The sequence below is a fragment of the Trypanosoma equiperdum genome (genome assembly GCF_001457755.1).
Source record: "Trypanosoma equiperdum strain OVI genome assembly, contig: ctg_896, whole genome shotgun sequence".
Taxonomy (NCBI): domain Eukaryota; phylum Euglenozoa; class Kinetoplastea; order Trypanosomatida; family Trypanosomatidae; genus Trypanosoma; species Trypanosoma equiperdum.
Window position 1 is genome coordinate 65,134 of NW_027124860.1, and position 26,706 is coordinate 91,839.

The window sequence follows — 26,706 nt, forward strand, 5'->3', positions numbered from 1 at the left end:
GGGTGAGGGAGGCACCCACGTCCATCATCTCAATTTTGGCGCGCATTGTTTGGGTGGTTGGCATAAAGAGGTGTGTTGGAGAGTGAGTGTGTGTGAATGTGGGTGCGCGTGTGTGTCGAGGGGCATCAGACAGAAGAAAGGTAACATATTCTGTTACACGCGTGGTGCGGTTTGTTGATATCCCTTCCTTCATTTCCTAAATGTTTGTTTAACATTAGTGAAGGAGGAAAATAAAGTCTCATTTCGCTTCGTCGCCGATGCGGCCACACACACACTTTGTTACGATGAAAGTCACTGACCACACGCCTTCCCTTCGCGTGACCACAGCCCCGACTTCTGCGGTGCTGTTCGGCCAATGAAACCCAGCGGTTCTTTACCTGCCCTATCATTTCCCCAATCCCCACTTTCTGAAAGAAGTGTAGTTCATGGATAGCAAACAACGAATATGGGATTCGCTGCGCAACGATGCCAGACAGGCCGACAATCTCATTGAGCGGAAATTAGCCGCCTTGGAGGATATTGCCCGGCGTGTTGATGATGAGACGAGCGGTGTTTCGTTTGGAGCTAAAGGCACGGCTCCTACGACAGGTTTCAACCAGTATAACAACCCCTCATCATCTAGCAGCACTACATTCGGCAATACCGCTGTTGTACACTTCCCTTCAGAATCTCACGTGAGGAGCGTCCAGCGTGAGTTTGAGCACAGTCAGTCGGAGGTGGAGGTTGTGCTGCAGCGGTTTGAGACACTGCTGGAAACTATGGCGGAAACTGCGCGTGAGCTCCCACTGGAGTCAGCCGCCATGACTCACATGGAGCGGTTTCAACAGCTAGCGGTTGAGAAGCGCCGGACCCTTTTCCGCGTCGCCGCCGACTTCAAGCGCCGTTGTGAACGCGTTGAGCTGCTTCCGAATATAAGTCGCGAGCTTGATGTTCACCGTGAGGACGTAGGTACGCAGTTACTGCTCAAGGAACAGGAGTCGCTGCGCCACACACAGCGGATGCTTAACAACATCATCGATCGAGGAGAGCAGGCCCATCTGCAACTCCGTGAGCAGCGGGACACTTTCTCTAGCGTTAGCGATAGATTGCTGGAGATCACGCAGCGTGTCCCGTTTGTCAAAAATGTGCTGAATAGGATCGATAGTAGGCGACGCAGGGAGGCCGTTATTGTTGGTGCATTGATTGGTTTGTGCATGACAATTTTCGTGTTGTTTTTATTCTAAATGCTCTCCTTTTACCACCTTTCTACTTTCTCCTCCGTGTTTTTATTTTGATACTCTATGAGATGACTATGTTGGGCAAGTCGGGGACACCAGTGGTTGTGTTTTGATTGGGATGTGTCTTCTTACCGTTCCTATGGGCCACATGTTGAAAGCGCGCCGTGAATGTGTGTGTGTGTGTGTGTGTGGTGACCGTTTCGGTTGTCGATTTCTTTTGTATTGCTTTTTTATGCGGTAGGAGGGCTAATAAGTCTCGTTTGTTGTGTACATGTGCGCCTGAAATAGGAACGAGCGCATACCTGGCCAACCTCATTGAGATATATTGATCAAATTCCTTACTTCCTTCTTCGTTTACATGTTCGTGCGTCTGTGTGTAGGGGGAGAGTAACACAACGAACAAATGATAGCAAGTCGGTGTCCCTGTCGGGCTAATGTCCCTCTTTGTGTATCATCATCCCGCAGTACCCTTTTATTGTTATTGTTATTAATTTTTTTGTTGTCGCACCCCTCCTTCACAACGAACCGCTGAGCGTTAACTTATTCTTTTCTTCACCGCGTTTCTCCTATATTTCCCACACGTCACCTCCGCGTAGGTTGTATATTTATACATCCGTTTTCCTCTTTGCTGTTGAACAACAACAGCAACCACCTGCGTGTTTTTGCCATTTTTGTAAGGTGAACTCATCGTTGGTGCCTCTCTTACCTCTTATTTTGTACTTTCCCGCATCAGAAGTAACAGAAGTAAATTCGAGCGCGGCTGATCGGTAAAGGGCAGCGAAGAAAGATAAGAGGGAGGAGGGGAAAGAGGAGAAAACAAAAACTAGGTCATAGACCGAATTAATACCACTAGTTAAAGACTTTAAAGGGGTAAAAGAGAAAAAGAAAGGAAAAAAAAACAGTAGAAAAGCCAAGGCAAAGGAAGAATATTTAATAAAAGAGCGCAAAAGCACAAAAAGTGGGGGTGAAACAGCGAGAAAGGAAATAAAAGGCGGTCCCTTAATTGTACAAGGTGGCCGCTCTAGGTGGTACAGACACGAATAAGTAATACACATATACATATATATATATATATATATATATTCTTACGTGTATTCGTGTATATAGCACTTGTAAGGTTCATTGCAAAGGTTAGGTGAAGCTTCAAGAAGAAAGCAACAAGGGGGAAAAGAGAGTAACAAAGAGGTTGAGAGAGGAAGAAAGGACACAAGGAGGGTTTTGACGGAAGAAAGAAGTCAAAGCAATACAGATATATAAGGAGAAGGAAGGAGCCGTATAATCCACGTACACAAACTCATACACACAGCGTATAGTGAGAAAAAGCAATTTCTCGGAGAAAGGAAGCACGACTGGAAACGGGACCGAGTGCACAGGTGTACGTTTAGGTTGGGAGGGTGAAAGGAGACAAGTGGCTAGCATTTCATCAACGGTGCTTAGCGTAACCAGTTACGCATTGTCAACAGTGGATTAATGACCTCTCGCATTGAGAAGAGTGTTCGTGGTAAAGGAGCGGTGAAACTACGAGGGTTCCTGAAATCGAAGGAACAACTTTTTGCTACCAAACTGAGTAGCCCCCGCGTCGAATGCAGGGCAGGAAATGAGGAAAAGGGCGCTATGGGAGAAAAAGATGTGACTGGTGGGAGGCACGTGCACGGTGTTGTTGCGCCTCATCGCACTCTCGATACTGGCACCGCGTCCGTCCCTCTCCCAGCTAACCTCCCACCCGATGGTAAGGGAAAGAAGCTGCTGAATCCTCTGCGGAAGAAGTTACTGAGAGACCTTTCTGCTGACGAGGGCGGCTCGTTGCAGCATCTGCCGGCGAAACCCACTGGGCACAAGGAACTGGGTGCAATAAGAATCGCTACTGCAGACGTGTTCCCCGCTGGTGAGGCGCCTCACCGTCCTGCTGCACTATCGTCAGCTGTGTTATCCTCGCCCATGCAGGGTTTGAAGACAGCTGCAGGTAAGTTGAACCCACCGGTAGGTATAGGACGCAAGAAGCGCCAACAGAAGTTGCAAAAGGCACAACTCGCGTCTACCGTTCGAGTAGAACGACTCAGGAGTGACGGCACTTCCAGATGCGGGAAGAAAGGTAGCGTCAAGGTTCCCTCCGAGTGCTCCAGTCTTAATTCTAGCATCACATGTACAGTTAACACAAATGATTGCGCGGAACTGGACAGAGAGAGTGGTGTAGACGACATCGACGATCCAAACGATGACAACGCACAAGAACTATCTGCTAATGAGTTAGGTGACGAGCTAGCGCCTTATGATGAGGTGGATGAAGAGGAGGCAGTGCAGCGGTACATGGGAAGCCACAGAGCCTCAACTTCGCCGAAAAAGACGGAGGACAGCGTCTCACTCAATCGGTGCCTCAGCGATCCATCGCTGTCAAACACATTGTGTGACGCACGTGCTGCACCGCTGGATCGTCCCAACAGCGCAATCGGAAGTTGTGCTGCTCCAGAAGATTTGCAACGGTCACTCGATGAAAAAATGGAAGAAAGTTCCCGGCGGCCATCCACTGCCGGTCAGCTGGGGGAGGGCACCAGTAGTTTCGGCACGCAAAAGGCTTCAGAACTCTTCAATGACAGCCTTTGCCGCTCCCTGAGTTTGTATGACGCGTTTTTCCTCAATGAAGACGGGACTACTTGGCTTGTTGATGACCGTGTTCTCGCTAGATGCCTAAATTATATCGGGCTTATGGATTACGAGCACGAGCTCCACGGACTGCGGCGCACTACAGGGAACAACTTGAGTGCTTCTGCATGGGCGCAGCTTTCGTCCCCTGTGAAACGCAATGTGATGCCATCGTCTGTGGCATCTGCGGCGCCGCCGCTTCGGTGCACTACTTCTCCCAACTTTGTGAACAGTAGCAATTCTTTTTCGGTGGGGCAGAGTAAGCTGTGCAAAGCTCCAGAGTCGCGAGGAGGCCGTCCTGATTTTCCTACCCTCTTCCTTGACATCGACGAGACAATGAGATGGCTCTCTGGACAGGAATATGTCATAGGAACCATCCTAGCATGTTGTACGCGCGACAGCGATGCCTCTGAAGACGGGAATGTTCAGCCGTACTTGTCCCCTGCAGTTCATCCCATAAAGCAAATTGCCACAATTGTACGGGAATGTTACCCCCATTGGGGTAGCACAGTCCGTTTTGCGGACGCATGGGAGAAGCAGGTTGTCCTTGTTCTTGGTACATCCTCACCATCGCATCAGTTACTGTTCCCGTTTCCGGAGGAGGGCATATTCTTCTCGTCCGACATGGAGGGTGGAAATATTGCTCGCGTGGAACGTATGCCCGAGTCAACACTACTGCATCTACAGCAATATCCACAGCAGCCGAATGGGATCGGCTTTTCATTGTGGATGGAACCTGAACCCGGATGCGGGCAAAGGTTGTGGTTTCGTTTTGCTTTCGCCGGCGTCAAACCTCATACGTCGGTGACTTTGCGATTAGTTAACATTCAACCCACCACAAAACTATATGGTCGGAATGGCATGCGACCTGTGTGGAGGGCAGGGAATTGCCTCCGGCAGTGGGTGCCAGTAGCGCAGTGCTCATATCGCACAACAAATGACGAGGCTGATGGGGAACTGACGTTTGTCATAACACCCCGTACAAATGATGTCATTCATGTGGCGTTCTGCGTTCCCTACACATATGCTGATTTACTCTGCCACATTACCCACTGGCATAACTTGGTTAAAAATAGTACGTGCGATATTTGGTTTGAAGAGCGTGTGTTGTGTTACACGCAGGATGGTCGCAAACTGCACATGCTTATCATAACGAGTTCCTCTACGAAAACTAATCAGCGGCACCGGAGCAAGCGGAAAGTGGAAGGCAGCAACAGCGCCAATAATGGAGCTTGCGGCCCTACAGCCTGCAATGCCAACTCCAATGGCGGTGGCGGTAACCCGTCTCGTAAGCCCATTGTTGGACCATACTCTCAGTTCGAGAAGGGTAAGAAGGTCGTGCTGGTGAGTGGCCGCGTGCATCCCGGGGAAACAACAGCATCCCATGGTGTTCATGGCGCAATTTCCTTCCTTCTTTCCCGCGACCCACTAGCGGCAAAGCTACGGGACAATTTTATCTTTTATATTGTACCTATGTTAAACCCCGACGGTGTCTCCAGGGGTCACACTCGGCTTGACCAGAACGGATTTAACCTTAATCGCTGTTATAACAGGCCGATTCCTCAGACACAACCCACTGTGAGCGCCCTCCGCAAGGTGTTCGACCATCTGCGCCAAGTGTTTGACGACCGCTTCTTCATGTATTTGGACTTTCATTCGCACGTTTCGCAGTCTAGCTGTTTCGCCTTCGGTAATTGCCTCCCGGCGACGGTGCAGCACTGGAATATGCTCTTTCCAAAGATCATCAGTTTACACGCGAAGGAGCTCTTTGGGTACTCGATCTGCCGATTCGGACGCGGCCACATGTTGAGTAAGGAGGGAAGTTCGCGCGTGCTTTTTGGCGCCGGCCTCATCCACTCCTACACCATTGAACTCACGTATTTCACAAACAACCGGCTGTACATTGACGGTCTGTTGGCTGGCGGCACGTCCAACATTATGGATGGAGAATCGTGGGAGGACCGATACACCCATACACAGATCGTGCCGCAGCGCAGCCCCGTCGCCCACAACGCCAGCACTGTTACACCCCTTAATGAACAGGGTACGGCAGTTGGAGCCGTCAAAAGTAGCAAGTGCGTCCGTAGCAACTCACAACAGAAGAGGCTAAAGAAGCGTGATGTCACCAAGATCCCCAGTGACTGTGGTAATGGCAAACCAGAACTGTTGAGGCAGATTAGGGTACCGTGCATTCTGGCGCAAAGCGCTGAAGTCGGTCGTTCGTGCATGCTTTCTTTGCTCGACTACTGCTCTGTCGATAACTACATATCACCACAGTTTGCAGCGTATGGAGGGATGGAGCGAATGCTGCGGGATGTCAAACGCCACATGGGTTCACCGACCGCCGCGAAGCCGGGGTCATGCAGACTGCAGTTCATTTACAAGCAACAGCAACAACTGCAGCAATAAGAATAGTGCAACGAGAAGTGTGGATAGGGGGAAGGGAAAGATAGCGGGTGTGGGAGACGATAGGAACGGAAAGACTGTGCTCGTAAAGAGAGTTGGAGAGAGATATCGGTTTTGTTGCTACTGAGAGGGAGGAAAGGATGGTTGATTTACTTGTATATGGTCCATTGACACTGTTTCCTCCCATTCTTTTTTACCTTGTTTGTATTATTTCCAAGTTTCACGCTGTTTCCCTCTAATTAAATTACATTCTTCTGCAGTTGTTGACATTCGTCCTTTTTAACAACGACAGATAATCGGGCGCCTGCCTGTTTATACCCTTCGACAGCGCCTTCTCTTCCCACCAAGCTGGTATTTAGTTTCATCTACTTGGCGTTGCGGTAGTTGGACCGCTTCACATGTACGCGTTCAAATGTATATTTATGAATATTTATAGTTTCCTCCCCCACCCGCCCTGCACTCCCCCTCATGTTGCCCATCTTCTTGGGGCGCGTCCACTCACATGTGGTTTCTGTATGCGTATATTGGTGGTGGTGTTTTACGGCAAGAGGGGATTCCTCTCTTCCCCTCCTCGTACACCCTTTCCCTTTTTTTTGTGTTTTCATCCGTTCGTCTATTCAAGTTCTTTCCTTTTTTGTCCTTTTTTTCTTTTTTGCTTCAACAGTTAACAACGACTTTTTTTCATTTTTCACCATCCTCTTTCTATCCATCTCCTGTTATTCCATTTCTTTGTTCGTTCACGTCGGTGTGCTTCACTTTTTGTGTAATTTTCCTTTTCTTTGTTTTTGTGCTAGATTGTTCCTGCTTTTTTGTACCTACTCTATTGCACAGTAGCTTAATCACTTTTTTCTCGTTCTCTTTCCCTTTTATTTTCCACGTTTCTTTTTACCACATATCTCTTTCCGTTGTTGCCGCGCCGCTGGGCAGCAAACAAAGTGGGGGAGATTACTTCTCTTGTTTATTTGTTGTGCGTGCGACTCCATACACGCTGCCGAAGGGTGAAAAAACAGTGATTGTAGGCGTAGGACAGTGCGGACGGAAACGGAGAAAGGTTGAGACCCCCGAAGTGCGACGCAACAGCGATCGGTATATATATATATATATATTTGGAGGGGGAGAAGAGTTAAGGTAATTAGACAGTGGTACTCCCAACGGAAGTTGAGGGTGGGGGGGGACATTTCCCGCGCAAGAAAACAGAAGGTGTGTGTTTCGTGTTTTTATGAGCGACCCACAGCAGCAGCAGCGGGTGGCGGAGGCCGCGGTGAGGAATGACCAGGGAGAGCAGCAGTTGACGGGTGTAAAGCCCGGGGAGAAGCAAGCTTCGAGGCAAGCGGAGGGCACCGAGGCATCTTCCTCAGAGAGCAACTGCAGCAGTGAAAGCTCTGAGGAAATCATTCCTTTTAATAGTGAAGAAGAGGCCGTAGCAATGCGTGCTGTTGGGCTAGAACTGTTCAACAAGCACAACTATGAGGAGGCCCTTGACGTTCAGTACCGTATTGTACGCTATTTTGAGAACAAATACGGTGCGACATACCCCGAATGTGGCATATACTTCCTTGACTACGGCCTCTCGCAGCTGCGCATGATACAGTCCGCCAGCAGTATGGAGGCAGCTCTTGACCCCCTTGATCACGACGCCCTCGAGGCGTGTTTTACAAACCTCGATGTGGCTCGTGTATGTTTTCAAAAACAGGAGCGGAGCCGCGGTGAGAATGATGTTGAGGTTCAGCTGCGTCTGGCCGAGGTCCACAACGCGATTGCACAGGTTCAGGTTGAACGTGAAGCATATGAAGAGGCTCTCAAGGAATATGAAAGTGAACTGTTCATTTACAGGTATCTTGAGCAGGAGATCCCTGCGTCTTTACCCTATGGACGACTTGCCGCAGTACTCTATGAGATAGCCGACTGTTATATGAAGGAAGGTGACTTTGAAGGTGCGGAGGAGCGGTTCATCAAGGCGATCGAAGAAATCGAGAAATTTCCCGAAGGCAAAGTTGATCCAAAACTCGTAGAGCAGATGCGGGAGCTTCTTGAAGATGCCCGGGAGATGAAGGATGGTCGCTTTAAGGAAATACAGGAGTTCATCCAAGAGCAGTTCGCAGTGAATGAAACGGAGCGGCTGCCCACAGCGCACGAGTTCTATGGTGACGTGGATGAACAGCAGCATCCCTTTGTCTCGCGGCTCCCTAATGATGGGGAGTGTTCCGCCCTGTCGATGCCGCAGTCTAACACGAACCCTGTGCAATGGAGTGAGCACAGCAACAGTATGTCACTTTCATTGTTTCCTTCGCAAGTAAATGGTCGTTCGTCGGAGGCATCTAATAGTCAACCCGTGCAACATGTAGTCGCAAGAAGGAAGCCTAAACCTCTACAGAAGCAGAAGGTGCTGGAAGTAGAGAGCAGCGGTAACGTCAGTACGGGCTCCGATATGAAGCGCTTCAGGGCGGAATCATGAGCAAGCAGCCCGCAGTTGCTCGAATCAACGGGCGTCCGATGTCGAAGCATCTCTTTCTTTTTTTTTTTTACAAAAAAACCTATACAAGCATACATGAATTCAGGACGTGTGTGTTTAGTGCTTTATTTTATTGAAGAATGCTGTGTGCGTATTGTTAGACTATTTCAAGCAATGGTGACGTATGGGAGACGAGTAGTGTTGACTCCGGAAACTAGTGAAACCCCGTGCGTTGTAACAGACGGATGCTTTTTGCACTTCCACTTATATTTTTTTCACTCGCGCAGAGGGCGGTGGCGGCGGTAGAACGTCTGTGGTAGGGCAATCGGCTTCAAAAAACATTAGCGAGCTGGCAAACAGCTTTTAATACCTTCCTTGAGCACCTTTCCTGATATATACCTGTTCATCAAATTACAAAAAAAAAAAAGAAAACACCGATGGAAACTTTCGAGTGATGAGTATTCCCGAAAAGTGTGTACGAGATGCCCTCTCTTTACAGCAACCCAACACACTTTTCGGGAATTGGGATTACTACAACATTATCGCTATGCCGCGCAGCGGGATCGGTTGGACCACGCCTGAAGACCCATCTCTTCTCCCGGTTCTGATACTCTTCGTCCCCACTAGACAGGGCCGACGCTTGCCAGGGAGAATTGCCCGCTGTCCCTGGTGGGTTTGTGCATGCATTGCAACGCATAGCAGCCGCATAGAGATTAATTTGTGAGGTATATATATATATATACATGCTTGTGCAGGAGGACGAGATAATGATTGGCCAGGGAGGTGTGCATGGTTGTACTGGGGAGAACATTAATCCAGCACCTCCTCCATCTTTCTTCCTCATTACTATTATTATTGTAACTGTCATTATTGTTGTCTTTTGGTGTTTGATCACGTGAAGAAGCCGTAATCACTGCAGCGCCGAGTACAATGTCGCCCTTACCCACCCCGTCTTCCTTACTTCTTTGACAGGTACGTTCCAATAGTTATTTCTGTTTGGGCGGGAGTTAAAGGAGATCATATATATTTCTTTCTGTTTAACCAGGGAATAAACGCCATTAATTATCGCGGTCCCCAAGCACGTTAGTAACGGTAAGCGGAAAGAACATGCATGGGTGGAAGCACTTGGTTTTGATACGAACACACAAACTTCCCATGGCTCTCTGGTACTGCATTTCCAATTTCACATGAACTCTCACCTAAGTTGCGGGCAAACGCAGAGAAACCCACGGAGAAAGAGGGAAGTGTTAGATCACTTTACAACAACATGATACATCTCCCAACATCAACTACACCCACCGGTGACGGAACTACGAGCTGGTTCACTCTTACGGACTCGCATTGTCACCTTAAGTTGGATATCAACACAAGGAGGAGCACTTCACCAGCAAGCTCGGGACATGTGCCGTTTGTATGTGGTATCAAGCGGGCTGTTATATGTGGTACTCACCCCGATATCGACTGGGGCCTCATTGAGGATGTTGCAACATCACCTCCAACATTGGATGTGCAATCGGTTTCCGAATCTGAGGAATCATGGAGCGGTGCTATCATCCCCGGTTTCGGCATTCACCCGTGGTTCGTCCCATATGCTGAAGAGGGGAAGGAAGGGACCGCGTGCGTAACTAATGGAAAGGAGGAGAGAGAAGAGGGATCGACTAGCGCTTGCAGGTGCTGCTGCCATGCTAATGCCACTTCGACAAATGTGGTGCGCCGAAGCCCGAGGGAGCTGCTGGATCTCTTGGAAAGGGCCCTGGAGCGATTCCCGCAGGCTATCGTTGGTGAGATCGGCCTGGACAAACTGCGCGGCCCACCTGAACCTGTACAGCTGGAGCTATTTTTGGGACAGATGAAACTCGCCGCCCGCTACGGGCGCCCGGTATCGGTGCATTGTGTGCGTAGCTTCGGCACCATGTTGTCGGCGTTGCAGCAGCTTGCCTTCGAAGACACACCACCGTCGATTGTGCTCCATGGCTTCACGGGATCGCTCGACTTCGTACGATCGGCCATAAAAATTCAGAAGAGGGGACCTTTTGTCATCGGTACAGGTTCACGTTCGAAGCCCAAGGCGCGGCCGCTCCGCATTTTCTTTGGTGTGGGTGCCGCAACAAGTTTTCGGGTGAAAGGTTTTGTGGATAAGGTACTGCCTTTCCTGCTTAAGGAGGGGCGTGCGTTACTGGAAACGGATGCCCATCATATATTTGCCCGCAGCAATGATACAACTCCCACATTTGTACCTTCGCCAGGTCGGTCCCCACGAGTTCCTTCAGCTTCAGGAGGCGGTGTGGAGCGTCATGAACAACGAAGATGCGTGCAGAGGTTGGAGGTGCTTGGGTGTGAACAACTGGGGCAACTCCTTTGGTTGGCAAGTGATGGTGATATCAGGGTGGCGAGGGATATAGTGGAAGGTTGTGAGAGGACTTGCAAGGACGTCTTCTCGTTTGCGGGTGTGTTACCTGGTGTTTAGTGGAAGTTTTTTCAATTGCCTTCACCCGTTGTGTGCAATCATGCATACGTATGTATGTGTTCGTATGCTCTTTTAGCCTTGTCAGTCTTCTGCTACCCACACCAATCGTACACTTCATCGCGGGGGAGGGTTCTTTTCCCTCCCAATCCGTGCGAGGAGTGTCGTGTATTCAAGTGCGCCAACGAGTTTCGAACAACTTTAGTCGTTTCTGGTCTCATGCGGCGGAAATGAGGGAAAAGGGGGGACGAAGCATTCTTCTCTTTTGTTCTGTCCTGTGCGGGTGCGTGAATACCTGCCTACAGGAGTGCATTCTGAGCTGCCTTCTACTTTTTTTTTCTTTTGGTCCTTTTAGTGTACTCTGTCACTTTGAAATTAAGGAGAAATTAGGAGAAAAGCAAAAGGTTGTGCTTGCAAAATGTTCTTCTGGGGTTCGTACAACTTTTTTGAACCCCGACAGGCGGACCCCCCTAATCGGCCGCCGCTGCGTTACCCCGTATATGTGCCCCCGTCGCTTTCCATGATGGCTGACGCTGGGATTGCAGAGCCCGAGAAAATTTTAAAAACTGAACAGGACGACATCCAAAGCACATTGCAACATGTGGACAACCATCGTATCGTCGTGAAGCTGATTGGTTGTGGCCAAAAACATTTGGTGGGGCTTATGGGCCTGGCCCCCAAATCAAGCATGGGTTCTGCTTTGCCGCGTAGGGAAGGTGCCGTCACATCTGATATCGGTTCGAATGTGACATATGCACTGTATGGCATGGGAAGCAATCACAGTGGCCAGTTGGGCCATCGCCTGCCAACGTACAGCACCACATTGGTAAAACTCCAATTTGAGGAGTTGTTGCCACCAGGAGTCACCGTTTCTAGCATTGCCTGTGGTGATAAATACACAGTTGTTTCTACTTCCGATGGGCTTGCGTTCGCCGCCGGAGATAACAGCTTTAGTCAACTTGGTACAGTGGGAAAAGGGCTTGGTTTTGCTCCTGTTCGTGGTATACATAACATTAAGCGAGTCTTCGCCGGTGGTAACGCAACCTTCGCCCTAGATGGTAACGGCCAACTCTTCTCATGGGGTGAAGCACAGTACGGACACCTGTGCCATGGAGACAACGGCCAGCGGTTGGATGTAAAAACACTGAAAACTGTGAACACCAATGTTTCCGTGCCTACAAGGATCGAATGGTTCGTCCGCCGTCACGTTACTATTGTGGATGTGTCAGTATCCCGAAGTCACGTGGTGTGCCGTAGCGGCGATGAAGTGTACACGTGTGGTGATGGTACATATGGAAAGCTGTGCTCAGGGAGTTTCGAATCGTCGTACTTACCTGTGCGTGTCAAATTTCCAGAGCGTACCCACCCTGAGCGTGTCTGTGCCATTGCTGCTGGGGATGATCATACGCTAATTCTTCGCGAATCAAGTGCCGTTGGTGCCGTTGTTTATTACTTCGGCAAAGCAAAAAACGGTGATGGGCAGTTGATCCCAGACATCATATCTTTGCCATCAAACGTTCAAAATATATTCGCTGGGCGAGGAACGTTTTCTGCGGCAACAACGAGTGATGGGCTTTTGTACGTATGGGGAAAGCAAGTGTACGCTGGCTTGTCAAACGGTACTTCAGGTAAGGCTTCTCGCAGTTACCCGTGTAGCGTTGTGGCTTTAGAATCACATAACATTACCAGCGTCGCCGCAGGTGCCACGTTTGTAGTGGCGACCGGTGGTGAAAGGCGTGCCTGTGAAGGCATCGCCAACGAAGGGGAAAGATGGGATATAGTGATTCCACACGACGATAGAACTGAGTCAGGGTATGGCGATTCCTTCAGCTCGAGATACGAAAGTGCGGTTCAGGCGTTTCTCACACAGTACCTTGGTCCATCAGTCGCTGGAGCATATATATCTGGCATTCCAGAAGCTCCGTTGGCGACCAATCCGAACGCCAACAGGTTTAAACCCATCGGTGCACACTCCCTAACCGTAGGACAAAAGGTGCGGTTGTGGATGACAGACGTGTACGCATTAGCCTCCATAACGAAAGTGTTTGGACGCAAGGAGCAATCAAATCACGTTGATATCAGCGGCAAGACCAACGAAGAAGAAAGAGAGCATCAACAACACCTTCAAATAAAGAATGAAGAGGAAGAGAAGGAAAATTTAGGGCTCTCAGAGGTCAGTGGCTCGGCCGATGCACCGGGTTATCGCTTCTGTATTGAGTGGCAAAGGGATGATTGGAGAGACGAGGAAGTTACGTTGTACTCTGACGATGAAACTTTAGAGGAAACAAACCCCAACAGATGGCAGCCACTGTGGTTCCTCTACGACGAAACAGCTGGAAACTATGTCGTCGGAAAATGAAATGGTAGGTGATACACAAAAGCTCGTTGGAATAGAAAGCTGTGTACAACTGAATATATATTTTTTAAATCATAAAAAAGGGATGAACAAAGCCCCATCGAACAAGGTCGATGCGACACATATCATAAGGCACACAAAGAAGAATACGAAACAGCTATTACAGTAAACTGAACGACAGAAGAAATTACAAAAAAATATTAAAAACTATAAAAAACCTGCAGAAAGAAGCTAACTGACATACTTACGAAAAACCATTAAAATAATACGCAAGAACAAAAAAATAATTCAACTTCATCCCCTATCAAAAAAAAAAAAGAACACACAAACGAAAGGTAAATTAAAAATAAAACGGAAAAATAAAAAAAAAGATAGGTCGATATGTCAGATGCGGCGTGAAGCTCTGCCACTGGTGCATCAGTAGCTCGGCATTACTGTGTTCGATGCTCTGCGCTCAGTGGACATGATGCTCCGCCGCCCATATATCCCGTTATGTATATCCTGTGTGCGCTCTAGTTCCGTTGGGACCCTGAAGAGTAAGCACACTAAACCATGCATTATACATGACCATACCCCATATATACACAATTGTAAAGCTCTTTTATGTAGTGTGCGTACCACGAAAGTAGCAGGTACTGCACACGAAACTGGAGAGCGAGACTCTTCATTTCGACTATGGACCATATGGTTGTAGCCGTTGAATGATGACTGACAAAACATCACAGACTTTGATGACCCCATGAACAAGAAAAATTGTCGCCCCAGACTGATTTTCACTCCCACCCCTGTATACTGACACTGGCACTTTCCTGCCGCTGTCGCTGTCGCTGTTTTCGTTCATGCCCTCAAATACTCTCACATACTCACATACTCACACATTCACACGCTCTTTCTCCTTCCCCTCCTTTTGACCCTCTTTGTTGTTGCCACCGTGAAGTGATTGACACCTAGGCCGATGTAAAGCCGTCGCAGATGGACGTTGATATCTTGTGAAAACAGTACTATTTTATGCCCTGACTGATCGCCGTGGCCGCCCCACTCACTACGTTTGTTGTGTAGTGTACATCCCTCTCATTTTGCTCCGTCCCCCCTCCCTCCCCTTCTGTTTCCCTTTTCTCCCCTCTTCCTTTCAGTTGGCACCGCGACAAGGTCAGCCTGAGGGCACACCTTCAGTGTGTGTACGGCCTCGGGAGGGCGTATATCCGCTCGAGTCGCAGAGCGAGGGAAATGGTGGCGTGAAGCTCTGCCACTGGTGCATCAGTAGCTCGGCATTACTGTGTTCGATGCTCTGCGCTCAGTGGACATGATGCTCCGCCGCCCATATATCCCGTTATGTATATCCTGTGTGCGCTCTAGTTCCGTTGGGACCCTGAAGAGTAAGCACACTAAACCATGCATTATACATGACCATACCCCATATATACACAATTGTAAAGCTCTTTTATGTAGTGTGCGTACCACGAAAGTAGCAGGTACTGCACACGAAACTGGAGAGCGAGACTCTTCATTTCGACTATGGACCATATGGTTGTAGCCGTTGAATGATGACTGACAAAACATCACAGACTTTGATGACCCCATGAACAAGAAAAATTGTCGCCCCAGACTGATTTTCACTCCCACCCCTGTATACTGACACTGGCACTTTCCTGCCGCTGTCGCTGTCGCTGTTTTCGTTCATACTCTCAAATACTCTCACATACTCACACATTCACACACTCTTTCTCCTTCCCCTCCTTTTGACCCTCTTTGTTGTTGCCACCGTGAAGTGATTGACACCTAGGCCGATGTAAAGCCGTCGCAGATGGACGTTGATATCTTGTGAAAACAGTACTATTTTATGCCCTGACTGATCGCCGTGGCCGCCCCACTCACTACGTTTGTTGTGTAGTGTACATCCCTCTCATTTTGCTCCGTCCCCCCTCCCTCTCCTTCTGTTTCCCTTTCCTCCCCTCTTTCTTTAAGTTGGCACCGCGACAGTTTATTTTGAGGTTTTGCCCTTTATGGTTTATCTCTATGAAAACTGTCGAAGATTAAGGGAAATAATGGCGTGAAGCTCTGCTGCTCGTGCATCAGTAGCTCGGCGTAACTTTGTTTGATGCTCTGCGCAATGTATACTCTTTGTTGAACTGTATTTTTGTTTACTTTTTGACTCTGAGTTTTTACTTGTGATTGTGATGCTCAAACCCTTTTTTTTCGCCTGATGCGCTGTATGTAATGGACTTGATGCTTATCTCTTTCGGACAATGATGACGCATGTTGTAGTGTGACGCTCGATGATTTAATCGTGTGATGCTCCTCTGCACTGCCCTTTGTTGTTTGTTAAGGTGGTCGATGCTCAGTCCTATAGCACATGATGCTCTGCCGTTGTTATACTCGCTATGCACGAAGTTGGTACTCTAGTCTGTTTGACCTTGATGAGTTGCCTGCTTTGGTATGTTGCATCGCACATAATTCCCAGTGCATCTTATGTGGAAACTGTACTTGCGTTAATCTACCTATTTTTTATTTGTCACTTTTTTTGTACATTTTCCCCTTCTTTTTTTAACTCTTGATCATGGACGTGAAAAGTTAGGTTGGTTACTGGCTGTGCTATTTCTTTTTTTTTTACTTTGTTGGTGGTGCTTGTTTGTGATATCATGACGGTGTTGTCACGGGTGCTTCTGGGTGCAGCGGTGGGAAGTGTGAGTGCGGCATTTAACATAGCGTGGTGTGATTCATCATTGCAAAGCGGTTCTGTGCTTTCTGTAAACAGTTTACTGCCTGTGGATGAAATTATTAGAGCGGATGGAAAGAACGCCAGTCTTAAGTCTTGGGGTGTTCCGTGGGTTGAGGATTGGGACTGTCTTGAGGCGAAGGACGGAGCGGCGGGAAAAAGTTCGGGGCATAAACGCCAGCTGATTTTGATACGTCACGGGCAATACCAAAATGAGAAGAGTAGTGATGACCGGCAACGCACTCTTACTCAACTTGGGGAGGAACAGGCGAGACTCACCGGAAAGTATTTGTGGCAGGCGTTTCAGCAGAAACGTTTGGTGAAGGAACTGGGTAGTGAACCGGCGCTTGGGGTTGATAACTTCATGGGCGGGTTGTTGCGTTTCCATGAGCCGAAAGAAATCTACGTCTCGGATATGACTCGTGCTCAGCAAACTGTCAAACTCATAACGGAAGCTTTTCCCTACCACATACGTGCGCGAGTAAAAACTGATCCCATTCTTAGGGAGCGGTATCCCTGTGACCCTCAGCCGCCGCATAAGCACCGATCTGCAGCGCACAGCGACATGTTAGCGGTGGAGGAGGTGTTCAAAAAATATTTTCATAGACCCTTAAAGGACGAGTCGTCTGTCGAGGTTATTGTGGGACACGCCAATGTCATTCGGTATTTGGTGTGCCGCGCACTGCAGTTGCCCCCAGAAGCGTGGCTGCGCATTTCGCTTCCCCACTGTAGCATCACAAGTCTCGTGATTGGTGCAAACGGTCACGTCAGTTTATCTTCGCTTGGGTCGGCAGGGCACCTGCCCGTCGACATGGTCACAACTCATAACGTTCCGTAATTTGTTTTAAAAGCGGTGAAAGGGGGAGGGGTCGCCGCGGAAATAATACTAAGGGCGGGACCTTTTCTGTTTTCCTTCTGTTTTCCTTCTTTTTTCCTTACTTGGGTGTGCGTCAGATGAAATAAGGAAAAAAAACTGAAGGAGAAGGACGGTCAGGTCGGTGTCGTTCAGCTTTGCGCGAAGGCTTGTGCCGGCAGTTTATGTCTCTAAGACTCAGGTGATGTGTTTTCCTGCATCTCTCACCCAAAGCACACACACACTTACGTGCGCATGGTTTTCCTCTCTTTATGTCTCTATTTGTTTGCGTCCCCTTTAGTGGTGTAAAAAGCGAGGAGATCCTTCGGCTCTCATCCTTTTAGCTTCTTTCTCCCCTTCGTTTTGTTTCTTTCTTTAATCCCTCGTTCACCTCTTTGCTTATTCAAGGTATTTTTGTGGGGGTTACCGTTTTCAGCTAAGACAGATAAGTGTATTTTCGTTAGTGTCTTTTTTTTTTTTTGCAAGCCACTGCATAGTAAGCCCTTTTGTTGTTTTTAAATCTCCCCACTCAAGGCCCTCATGAACAATCCCACCGGTGAGTGTACTCATTTAGTCTCGTGCGTGGACCTAGGAGCGCCAAGATTTCATTCACTTGAGATAGGGGTGACAGCCAGAGGCAGGAAAAAAATACAGCAACAACGAAAGTTGTGGAAGTGTGGACGTGATGAAGAAAAATTATTTACTTCTGTTTGGAGAGGGTTCAGGAACACTCTCCATGACGTTACCATAATTAATCCATTCTCTGATCACGTTCAGTCGCTTCTTCTTTCCTCCCCCTTTCCGCGTCCCCTGTGTTAGTTACAACATTTAACGTGATGAAAAACCTTTCATGCTGTGTGACGTACTCCCTTATGAGGGCAGGCACAAGCTGCTTGCGGCCTAGTGTCATGCAATTGATTATAGACGGCATTCTGAAAAAGTAACTTACTCTCTCTCCCCTCCTTTTGTTTACCTCCTCTCTCTCTGCGTGTGTGTGTGTGTGTGTGTCTGACTTTTTTTTTTTCTGTTCTGAGAGTGTATCTGTTTGCCTCCACCATAACGGGTACTACACATAACAACTACTTTGACAAACAAAGTTTGATTTACCTATCTTATTTATCTTGTTTCACATGGCACTGCGAATCATTTTATCTGCATTCGAAGAATCTGTATTATGTGCTCTCTCGCTTCTACTTTTCACGCCTCTCGTTCCTGTTTCTATTTCATTCACCTATTTATCTTGAAGAAAGGTGCTCGTGGACCAAATGGACGTGGGGTATTACGTTCCCCCTCGGTGCACCAGGCTTGTTTCCTCAGTCATGGATGCATTCGTTGGTGCCTCCGAGAGGCAGTTTAAGGAGATTGATGCCGCCTGTAAAATACAATCGTTGTACCGAATGTGGCGTGAGCGTTGTGCATACCGGCGTATTCGCAATGCCGCCCTAAACGTACAAAGATTGTACCGTGGCCACCTAGATCGCAGACGTGTGTTGGAGACGCGGGCTCTGAATGCTGCCCTCCACGAGGGATCAGTCTACGAATATTACGCTTCTCTTATACAGGCTTGCTTCCGTGGTTACTATGTGCGTCGGTACGTGGACAACTTCTATGCAAGGAGAAGTTACGTTCAAATGACAGTAAAGGCATCTGACGCTGTGCGGGAGGCGGCGGAGGTGCAGTTGAAGGAGCAGCAGGAGCGTGAGGCGGCGGAGAAGATAAGAAGGAGAGATCTTAGGTACAAGAGGGCCACAGAGAAATTGCACTACATAACTTCCACTTTGAATTGTGGAGGGATATACAAGCGTCCCACGGATATCTCCTCGGCGACAACAATATATGGAACGTGCGTGGAGGATGACATTCGGAATGGGTCGAAGGCCGTTCGTCGCCCACAGCTGGAAACGACAGTGCGCAATAGGCTGAAGATGGCCTCCGTGTCGGCCAGGAAGGAGAGAGGAGAGTGGGGCAGAAGACCACCCGCGTCTCAGGACCTTCAGCAAGCAGGAGGAGACACGGGTGAAAAGACGGATAGCATGATGTATTTTACTGTAACATCAGGCGCATGGAACCGTAGCGGCGTGAAGGGGTGTAGCCTTCCGCCCATTCGCGGTCCAGATGAAGTGGACGCGGTGAAATGTAACGTGGTGTCGCATTGTTGCATTGAGGACTTTCTGTCCACGTACGATGAAGAAAAGTTGAAGATAGAGCGTTCAGTAGACAAGAAAGAGATTGAGTTGGCACACAAAAAGCAGCGATTCACTGTCTCAGCCTCCGCTTCTCTATAGCCATGAGTCGGCCCAGTCGCGCGAATGTGGTAGCCTATCTCTGTTGATGCAAATTCCAAATATATATATATATTTATATATGCTCCTTTACATGTAGCCTTTTGCTATGAGGGATTTTGGATTGCATCCACGCTCAGGTACGCACTTAAGAATGTATGTAGAGGGAATGGTGTGAAGGGAAGCAATGGCAGGGAAACACGGTTGGACACAGTCCGCTTCTTTATATCACTGTCCTCATGTTTATGCAGTATTCCCCCTGACGTAGCAGTCCACAATGTGCAAAGGTGTTGCGTGTGTGTTTTGTCGTATGGGGCCCTCGTTGGTTCCACCACTCGTGTAGGATCATTTCCCTTCGTTGCACCCTCCCTTTCATGATTGTTTTTGTTCATAGTCTGTTCAGTTGGTTCCCTAGCAGAAGAATACTTTCTTTACTGTAGTTCCGTGTGGCTGTCTTCCTTTTGAATCATGGCCACGACTGGGTATACTCTTACGGAGCGGGTTGAGGGGATCGCTTTTGGAAAGTCAGCGCTCCCCGCGCCACCGCCACCGGAGAAGTTTTTGGATATTTTCTCAACCTTGGAGGATCAATTCAGGGACACGTGTAAGGGTGTTGGTTTTCTTTTCGGCGCTGACTCGGTCACTTCCAATAGCAATAGTGTTCTTGTCTCAAACGGGTGGCCACCCTACGCCCGCATCGCAAGTAGCTTCGCTGCGGCTGCGGCACATTCAGAACTCGGTAAAGTGTTGCGCTGGTTCGCCAAAGCTGTTGTGGGTCTATTTGTCAACGGTGTGAAGAGTGGTGTGGGATTCCCACAGCAGTGGGACGAGTACGTACGGCAACAAGCCGACTTAATGGAGTATAGGTTCGAACTCCAGGGCTTTGGGGTACTCTTCACGTATATACTTTGCCAGTTAGCCGCCGTTGAGAGTGCAGTGAGCGAAGGCGGCGTGAGTGGAGAGTATAGTCCCTCCGAAGGCGCAATCGTTGCCGACGTCCATTTACCTGATTTGGGTGCAGCGGCGTGCTATCCAGAGACAAAACAGTCGGGGAAGTTACGGCCGGCGGACGGCTGCAAAGAGGCGGCCTGTGCTTCAAGAGTAAATCAACTTGTACCTAGGAAGAGAGACAAGCTGACTACGGCGGTAGGAAATGCCAGTGGCCCTCTGAGCCCGCTACAACCGCCAGCCCGCCACTCTTCTGCTACGGTGAGCAGGACGTTGGAACGAAAAACAGCTATGCCTCCGGCTGTCGTTTCCCTAGGGGATGGTAATGTTAACGGTTCGTTGATTCTGGGCCCAAGTAAGTCTTTGTTGAGCCCCGCACGTGGGCATATGGGTATAGATCCGCTTTACCCCCAGCAGTTACGGCAGCGGTCGCGCCCCCGTAGCGACACCCCCCCAGGATGTGTGCCGCAACCCAAGCAAGGTGGCCCCACACCTGTTAGTAGGAGTGTCCCTCGTTTGTCTTACAGTGCCCTGCAGGTTCGTTCCTGCAGCCCCAGGGATGATGTGGGCGACAGCGGCTTGTACGTGGGCGCTCCCCCACCCACGAGCAACGATGTTTCGGGCTTGGATGATCCCTCCAGTCATGTCTTCAGGCGGCGAAGGGAAGCGAATAAGCTGTTAGGAGACGGCGACTGTGGTGAACAGAATGGCATTAGGTTCAGCATCGGGAAGGCGAGCCGTGTTCCACCCACCACGTCGCTTTCTCCGATAGAAGTTCAGGAAAGAATGAGGGCAAGTGATCTAGCGAAACAGTATGGCGTGAAGAGCATCACTAACTATGCGGAAAGGGATGTCGAAAACTTCAAGGAACAAATGAAAGCGTTGAGAAAGCTGTGGGAGGAATGAGAACCACGCCTTTCAAGAGGCGGGAAATGTACTTTAAAAATTGCGTCGAGGGTGCATTTATTGGTTTACGGGCGCGCATAAGCGTGCTGCCGTCATTTGCACTAGAGGCGTTTCGTGGGTATGTACGTATGCAGTGTATGTCGAATACTTCCTTTTGCCACCTTATCTTCAGTGATGGCAATTTTCTACTTCGATACTATCTATTTGTTTATTTGTTTATCTGTTTTTTTTTTTGAACTTACCTTTCCTTACTACATGTGTCTTAAAACTCCACTTTCTTGTTTTGTGGTGTGTATGCGTGAGGGAAGAGGAGGAGGAAACTGAGAAGGAGGGATGGTGGGGGTACCTCTTTGGGCAGGCTTCTCAGCTCCCTGCTGGTGCCGGATGCAATTATTAAGTCAGAGGGTTCAGCTCTGCCTGGTTATGTGTTTGTGGGTGGATGTTGTGTCTAAAAGTACTCATATACTCAGATGTGCACACAAATGAGGACGCTCACAATGACAAAACCGTTTAAGCGGGTTTTTTTTATATACGAACGGGGAAAGGATATTTCCCGATAGGTTAGATATTGTTTCCAAGAATAGCTGACTAAAGGACTAAAGTTTTCGTTGGAAAAAAAAAAAGACGTACCTGTGGTGCGTAGACAAAAGGCGAACCATCTCTGCAGTTTCTACTTTCTTCTTCTTCCCACGAACAGCTTGCCTTCATGCCTTGCAGGCGATCACCTGTGTATCCCTTTTATGAATGCACGTGGATGTGTATATGTGTGCAAAATCACCGTGGACAATCGGACTGTTGCCTGATTACAGTGGGTTACTGTGCTTCTCCTTAATTATTGTTCGTGCTACTTCCTCGCGCCTTCTTCACACCTAACCCGTGTGCGCGCCTTCTTTTTTTTTTTTTTAGCATGACAAGGTGTCAAATTCAGGGGAGTATTTTGTAAATTTCCTTTTGAAGAGGAAAAAGTGAGGGGTAAACAACTTCTAAATTCGTAGAAGGCAAACATAGAAGTAACACAAAAGAGTGAAGGGTCGAAATATAGTAAGTGGAGCTTAACTAATTAGAAACACCACAGTTAGGATCAGGGACAGGGATGCCCGCATACACTGGCCTCAACGGCCGTCCGATACCTCCGGGAGCGAAGAGGAGGCGGCACATCACATCTGCCTTGTTCAAAACACCACTCTTGTTGGTACCAGCAATATTTATGATGATCCTCTTGTATTATTCCATGCGGTCCGGGCGTGGACATCGCAGAGGTCTACCCGTCCCTTTTTATGATTCTCAAGAGACTACCACTTCGCTAGATGATTGGAAAAAGGACCGTTCCTCTTCAGGTATTCCTGGACTGCCACCAATGTCAGATGAGGGAAGGTCCGTTATCATTGTCCCCTGTACCGCGTCTGGATCTATAAATAGTAAACTCGACGGTCAACAGCAAGTGACCACTGAAGTTCAGTTCTACCGCACGCGGTGCCAACCGGTCGTAGTTGGGAAAAATGATGAACGCACGGTGAAGGAAAAAGGTGGATGTAGCGATGATGTGCGCCCCATTGTGAGCATAATTCCACAGGGTTCAGAAAAGTTGTATTTCCCCAAGGAGGTTCTTCTCGAGGAGATGGAGGAGGAAGAGCAGGGACCTCAAGACACCGTTGGGAGGTTCCCACAACGTATGGAGAAGGTGTTGTCGGAAGACGGGACGAATGGTTTCTGGTTGAGTACCTCTTCCTCAGGGCCACCGATTATGCGCTGTGCCTCTCGTGCTCTTGTTGAGCCATTTTTTAGCGCTCCACTAAATCCTCAGCCAAACTGGATATGGGGCTCAAGTGGTTTTGTTGTTAGTGTCCTTCTGTATACCATTGCCCGCGACGTAGGCAAGGGCGTGGTAGAGGGCTCGTTCACATTTCGTTCGCGAGAGAAAATTCATTTCTACGGTTTACCCCTTCGAAAGAAGCCGAGCGCAGGTTGGATCGAGGCAGACGACGACGAACTAGACGACGAAGCGGTTACAGGAGGAACTCTTCCCAGTGGAACTGTGCCACTAGTCTACGCTTTTGGGGAGCGAAGTGTCGTCGGTATTCTGTGGCTGAATGGCTCCCCTTCGCATGCTTACACTACCGACACCGCAGATAGTAAGTCTAGTGGGATGCGAGAGCAAACCGTCCACTTCGCCAGTGCCACAGGTGCCACTCGTGTCTTCCTCCTCCCCGGGCCCACGCTGGAGGATGTGCTTCTGCAGTACTATACGCTAACTGGTTTCCCCGTATTTCCACCTCTATTCGCTCTGGGTTACCACCATCATTCTGTGAGATACAGACATGCGGATGATATATTACATGTGAATCATATGAGTCTGAGCTTACGTTTACCTATCGACACAGTGGGAATGAATTTGGGTGCTGTTGCCGCTGACGATATCTTTGCGTGGCCGCGAAGGCGTATTGCAGACTCGTTGGAGGTTCAGACGCGGTTGTGGCGGGACGGTGGGCACATTATTGTGCTGGCGGTAACACCAACTGTAGTACCCAGCTCTGGTTCAGCGGCATACATAGAGGGAAAAGAAAAGGGGTACTTTATTTTCTCGCCGCTAAAGGAGGGTGCCGCATTTGTTCACCTAGTTTCGGGTATAGCGAAGGTGTGGATCGACTTCTTGAACCCTCGCGCAAGGCAATGGTACTCTGAGATGATGGAATTTACACGTTTTGTTGGCTCCACAAATCTCACCCACTTCTCTCTAGTGGATAATGAGCCGATGCTACCCAGAGTTCTTGGTGGAACCGATGGCGTAACTCTACCGTCATCAGCGCTACATTACCGGGGTGTGCGTCACAGGCAAGTCCGAAACGTCTACGGTATGTTACACTCTATGGCCGCATACGATGGGCAACTAAGTCGTACAAATAATGAATATCGGTCCTTCGTTGTCACGCAGTCGTACTTCGCGGGTTCGCAACGCTACGCTGCGGTGCGGTTGCGTTACCGTCACAGGAGGGATAATGATCTCACCCTTTCATGGGCGCGGCTAAGGGAAACGGTGGAATTGTGCATCTTACATAGCATCTCAGGCCTTCCTTTTGTTGGGCCTGATATTAATGTCCCCGTGCCCAACTCCTTCTGGGGAAAGAAAAATTTTGACGAACTACAGGTGCGGTGGTATCAGCTTAGTGCGTTCCTTCCATTGTTCAGGAGCGACATGGATGTGCGGCCGCGGCACGCTACGATACTTGAGTTCCCTAAACGTACCATCTTTCGTATTCGCGAGGCTGTTCTATTCCGGTACACTCTTTTGCCTTACTACTATACGCTGTTCTGGAGGTCACATCTATACGGGGAACCCATCCTTCGCCCAGTATTTCTTCCGTATGAGAAACGGGGCCCACCCCCGGAGAAAGGAGTGGCAATGTCGAAGGAATCTTTCTTTGTGGGCCCAGACCTTTTTGTGGCTCCGGTGCTGTCCGCTGTGGGGGAGGAAACCGCGTGGCGGAAGGAACCGCACCATAGGATACGTCTTCCACCCAATGACCTCTACTACGACTACTGGACTGGTGCTCTTCAGTACCAAGGAGGATTGGTGAAGGAACCCGCATGCATACGCTTCGATAAAAACCCACCATTTGCCGAAGCGAAGCATGTGGCACCGTTGTTTCTGCGAGTAGGTTCAATTCTCCCAACCTTCACTCAGACACGAACAATGCGTAGTTCCCATGATCCGGCAAACTACACGCTTACTATTGCACTCCCGCAGCTGACGTCGGAACTGTTATGGGCAAGTGAGCCCGTGAACTCCAGCGACGGTAGGTTGCTTGCTGAAGGCGAGTTGTTCGTGGATGGTGGCGACAACTACGTAGACTACAACAATCATTCCACAATACGCAGTGACTTCTGTGCCCTTCGGTTGGAGTGCCGGTTATTTCCTCACTCGTACCGTATGGAAGTGCGATTGAAAGCGACGGTTAACTCGTCGTGCGGTAAAGCTGTAGAGGCGCTGAAGGCTAATTTGGTGGAGCTGGATGACCCTAATGTATATGTTATTGATCGGCTGCGGTTATTGTTTGCGTCACCAAGCGAGAGTAGGTTTTTGGTGAGGGGTTTGCCCGCGGCCAGCGAAAACGGTCGACAGGAGCAGATGCAATGGAAGGTGTCCTACGGGGAGATTGATGATAACGTGGTGGAAGTGCATAATTTCTTTGTGCAGCTGTCGGATTCTCTTTCTAACGAGAGTACAACTCATGTGATCGCTGCATTCGATTTGAGGTTATGAGCGATTGTGCCAAGCAAATAGGAATGGGCAAGTTTTCCTTAAAATCAAATGCCGCCAACAACTAGGAACTGAAATGAGTAAAGCCATCAGTGCCTAAACGCACATTTGTCTGATTTTCACGGTAGAACAGGGAATGCAACAAATAACGAAAAGGGAAGAAGATGAAGGAAGATCATTTGAGTGTATCTTTTTTTTTTATTTGTTGCATTTTCCACCCCATCATAAAAGTCAGACAAATGCAGTTGTGCGTGTTTGGGATAAATGTATGCTAAAGGGGGGACGTGGAAGTGGCGGCAGATGGATGCACACACAGCGCTATAAAGAGGCTCGATTTGGTTTGTTCTTTTGGCCTTTACCCCTAAAGGGAACGTTTTTACTTTTAGCTTCTAGTTACTTTTTCTTTTTTTAGTTTGTTTTCGTTTCGTTACTGGACGTTTTCTTCCACGACCAAATAAAATGAAAGGAAGAAAGTCGGCATCGTGGAGTGCGCGGGGATGTTGTTACGAAGCGGGTGAAGTTGAGTTACTCGGCGAGAGTTTGTGGAGTTACAAATTTAGGTGAGAAATAAATGGAAAGGGATGGATATGTTTGATGTGGTTCCAATTTGTTAAAATCGCGTCCAGGCCCATTGCTTTCAATGCGGTACACGTATTTAAAAAATGGGTGTGGGTGGGTGATGCTGTTACTTTCCGTTGTTGTTTTCGCTATTCTTTTTGCAGATGACACTATATTTCCCCTCTTGTCTCGCCTCGCCACATGCTGAACTTGGACCTTACCAACCTGACTATTTGTGCCTTCTTAGTATGTGTGTATGTGTGTGTTTGTCTTTTCGGTTCGTCACCCTTCGCATTTCTGTATTGTAAACACGCACGTACGCATATTTGTGTGATATGACTGTGAAGTATGTAAGCGGACGTTTTGTTTGGGTTGTTTGTATTTTTCTGCGCACGACGTTGAACTTTTAAAAAATTGGGGTGCTTATTCATCCGCCCTATCTGTTCCACGCTTTTTAGTTTTTGTTGTTGTTGTTGTTTTGTGTGGCTCCTTCTATAGGAGCGGCAAGATAAAGGAGGGAAGGGTGAGGTAGAGGCGAAGGATCGATCAGATTTGCCGATGGAAACATATTCCTTGTTGTTGTTTTCTATTGAGGGAGAAAGAGAGGAGGCGGACGAACAATAAGAGATTAAGCGAATAATTTTTTTTTT

The 26,706-nt window shown here is 48.6% G+C and overlaps 10 protein-coding genes and 6 non-coding genes across 16 annotated transcripts; all 16 read left to right on the forward strand.

The window, feature by feature from the left end:
- Window positions 1–425: 425 nt before the first annotated feature.
- Window positions 426–1,223, forward strand: TEOVI_000435200 (Golgi SNAP receptor complex member 1, putative; the record flags this gene model as incomplete). Its single annotated transcript, XM_067227133.1, has 1 exon — window positions 426–1,223. One exon carries the CDS (start codon window positions 426–428, stop codon window positions 1,221–1,223), a length of 798 nt encoding a protein of 265 aa, XP_067083234.1.
- Window positions 1,224–2,687: 1,464 nt separating this feature from the next.
- TEOVI_000435300 (zinc carboxypeptidase, putative) lies at window positions 2,688–6,266 on the forward strand (the record flags this gene model as incomplete). Its single annotated transcript, XM_067227134.1, has 1 exon — window positions 2,688–6,266. One exon carries the CDS (start codon window positions 2,688–2,690, stop codon window positions 6,264–6,266), a length of 3,579 nt encoding a protein of 1,192 aa, XP_067083235.1.
- Window positions 6,267–7,482: 1,216 nt separating this feature from the next.
- On the forward strand, window positions 7,483–8,718 carry TEOVI_000435400 (Tetratricopeptide repeat, putative; the record flags this gene model as incomplete). Its single annotated transcript, XM_067227135.1, has 1 exon — window positions 7,483–8,718. The coding sequence occupies one exon, from the start codon at window positions 7,483–7,485 to the stop codon at window positions 8,716–8,718; it is 1,236 nt and encodes a 411-aa protein (XP_067083236.1).
- Window positions 8,719–9,169: 451 nt separating this feature from the next.
- On the forward strand, window positions 9,170–9,439 carry TEOVI_000435500 (uncharacterized protein; the record flags this gene model as incomplete). The annotated part of the gene is made up of 1 exon (XM_067227136.1): window positions 9,170–9,439. One exon carries the CDS (start codon window positions 9,170–9,172, stop codon window positions 9,437–9,439), a length of 270 nt encoding a protein of 89 aa, XP_067083237.1.
- A 543-nt stretch (window positions 9,440–9,982) lies between these two features.
- On the forward strand, window positions 9,983–11,182 carry TEOVI_000435600 (TatD related DNase, putative; the record flags this gene model as incomplete). Its single annotated transcript, XM_067227137.1, has 1 exon — window positions 9,983–11,182. The coding sequence occupies one exon, from the start codon at window positions 9,983–9,985 to the stop codon at window positions 11,180–11,182; it is 1,200 nt and encodes a 399-aa protein (XP_067083238.1).
- Window positions 11,183–11,597: 415 nt separating this feature from the next.
- TEOVI_000435700 (Regulator of chromosome condensation (RCC1) repeat, putative) lies at window positions 11,598–13,538 on the forward strand (the record flags this gene model as incomplete). Its single annotated transcript, XM_067227138.1, has 1 exon — window positions 11,598–13,538. The coding sequence occupies one exon, from the start codon at window positions 11,598–11,600 to the stop codon at window positions 13,536–13,538; it is 1,941 nt and encodes a 646-aa protein (XP_067083239.1).
- Window positions 13,539–13,862: 324 nt separating this feature from the next.
- On the forward strand, window positions 13,863–14,104 carry TEOVI_000435800. Its single transcript, XR_010874461.1, has one exon. It is a non-coding gene; the product is annotated as an uncharacterized ncRNA (small nucleolar RNA).
- Window positions 14,105–14,233: 129 nt separating this feature from the next.
- TEOVI_000435900 lies at window positions 14,234–14,308 on the forward strand. The gene has a single exon (XR_010874462.1). It is a non-coding gene; the product is annotated as an uncharacterized ncRNA (small nucleolar RNA).
- Window positions 14,309–14,468: 160 nt separating this feature from the next.
- Window positions 14,469–14,558, forward strand: TEOVI_000436000. Its single transcript, XR_010874463.1, has one exon. It is a non-coding gene; the product is annotated as an uncharacterized ncRNA (small nucleolar RNA).
- A 117-nt stretch (window positions 14,559–14,675) lies between these two features.
- TEOVI_000436100 lies at window positions 14,676–14,944 on the forward strand. The gene has a single exon (XR_010874464.1). It is a non-coding gene; the product is annotated as an uncharacterized ncRNA (small nucleolar RNA).
- A 129-nt stretch (window positions 14,945–15,073) lies between these two features.
- TEOVI_000436200 lies at window positions 15,074–15,148 on the forward strand. Its single transcript, XR_010874465.1, has one exon. It is a non-coding gene; the product is annotated as an uncharacterized ncRNA (small nucleolar RNA).
- A 152-nt stretch (window positions 15,149–15,300) lies between these two features.
- On the forward strand, window positions 15,301–15,390 carry TEOVI_000436300. The gene has a single exon (XR_010874466.1). It is a non-coding gene; the product is annotated as an uncharacterized ncRNA (small nucleolar RNA).
- Window positions 15,391–16,174: 784 nt separating this feature from the next.
- Window positions 16,175–17,089, forward strand: TEOVI_000436400 (Serine/threonine-protein phosphatase PGAM5, mitochondrial, putative; the record flags this gene model as incomplete). The annotated part of the gene is made up of 1 exon (XM_067227139.1): window positions 16,175–17,089. One exon carries the CDS (start codon window positions 16,175–16,177, stop codon window positions 17,087–17,089), a length of 915 nt encoding a protein of 304 aa, XP_067083240.1.
- A 1,280-nt stretch (window positions 17,090–18,369) lies between these two features.
- On the forward strand, window positions 18,370–19,389 carry TEOVI_000436500 (IQ calmodulin-binding motif containing protein, putative; the record flags this gene model as incomplete). Its single annotated transcript, XM_067227140.1, has 1 exon — window positions 18,370–19,389. The coding sequence occupies one exon, from the start codon at window positions 18,370–18,372 to the stop codon at window positions 19,387–19,389; it is 1,020 nt and encodes a 339-aa protein (XP_067083241.1).
- Window positions 19,390–19,854: 465 nt separating this feature from the next.
- TEOVI_000436600 (uncharacterized protein) lies at window positions 19,855–21,240 on the forward strand (the record flags this gene model as incomplete). The annotated part of the gene is made up of 1 exon (XM_067227141.1): window positions 19,855–21,240. The coding sequence occupies one exon, from the start codon at window positions 19,855–19,857 to the stop codon at window positions 21,238–21,240; it is 1,386 nt and encodes a 461-aa protein (XP_067083242.1).
- A 1,093-nt stretch (window positions 21,241–22,333) lies between these two features.
- Window positions 22,334–25,501, forward strand: TEOVI_000436700 (glycosyl hydrolase-like protein; the record flags this gene model as incomplete). Its single annotated transcript, XM_067227142.1, has 1 exon — window positions 22,334–25,501. The coding sequence occupies one exon, from the start codon at window positions 22,334–22,336 to the stop codon at window positions 25,499–25,501; it is 3,168 nt and encodes a 1,055-aa protein (XP_067083243.1).
- Window positions 25,502–26,706: the final 1,205 nt, after the last annotated feature.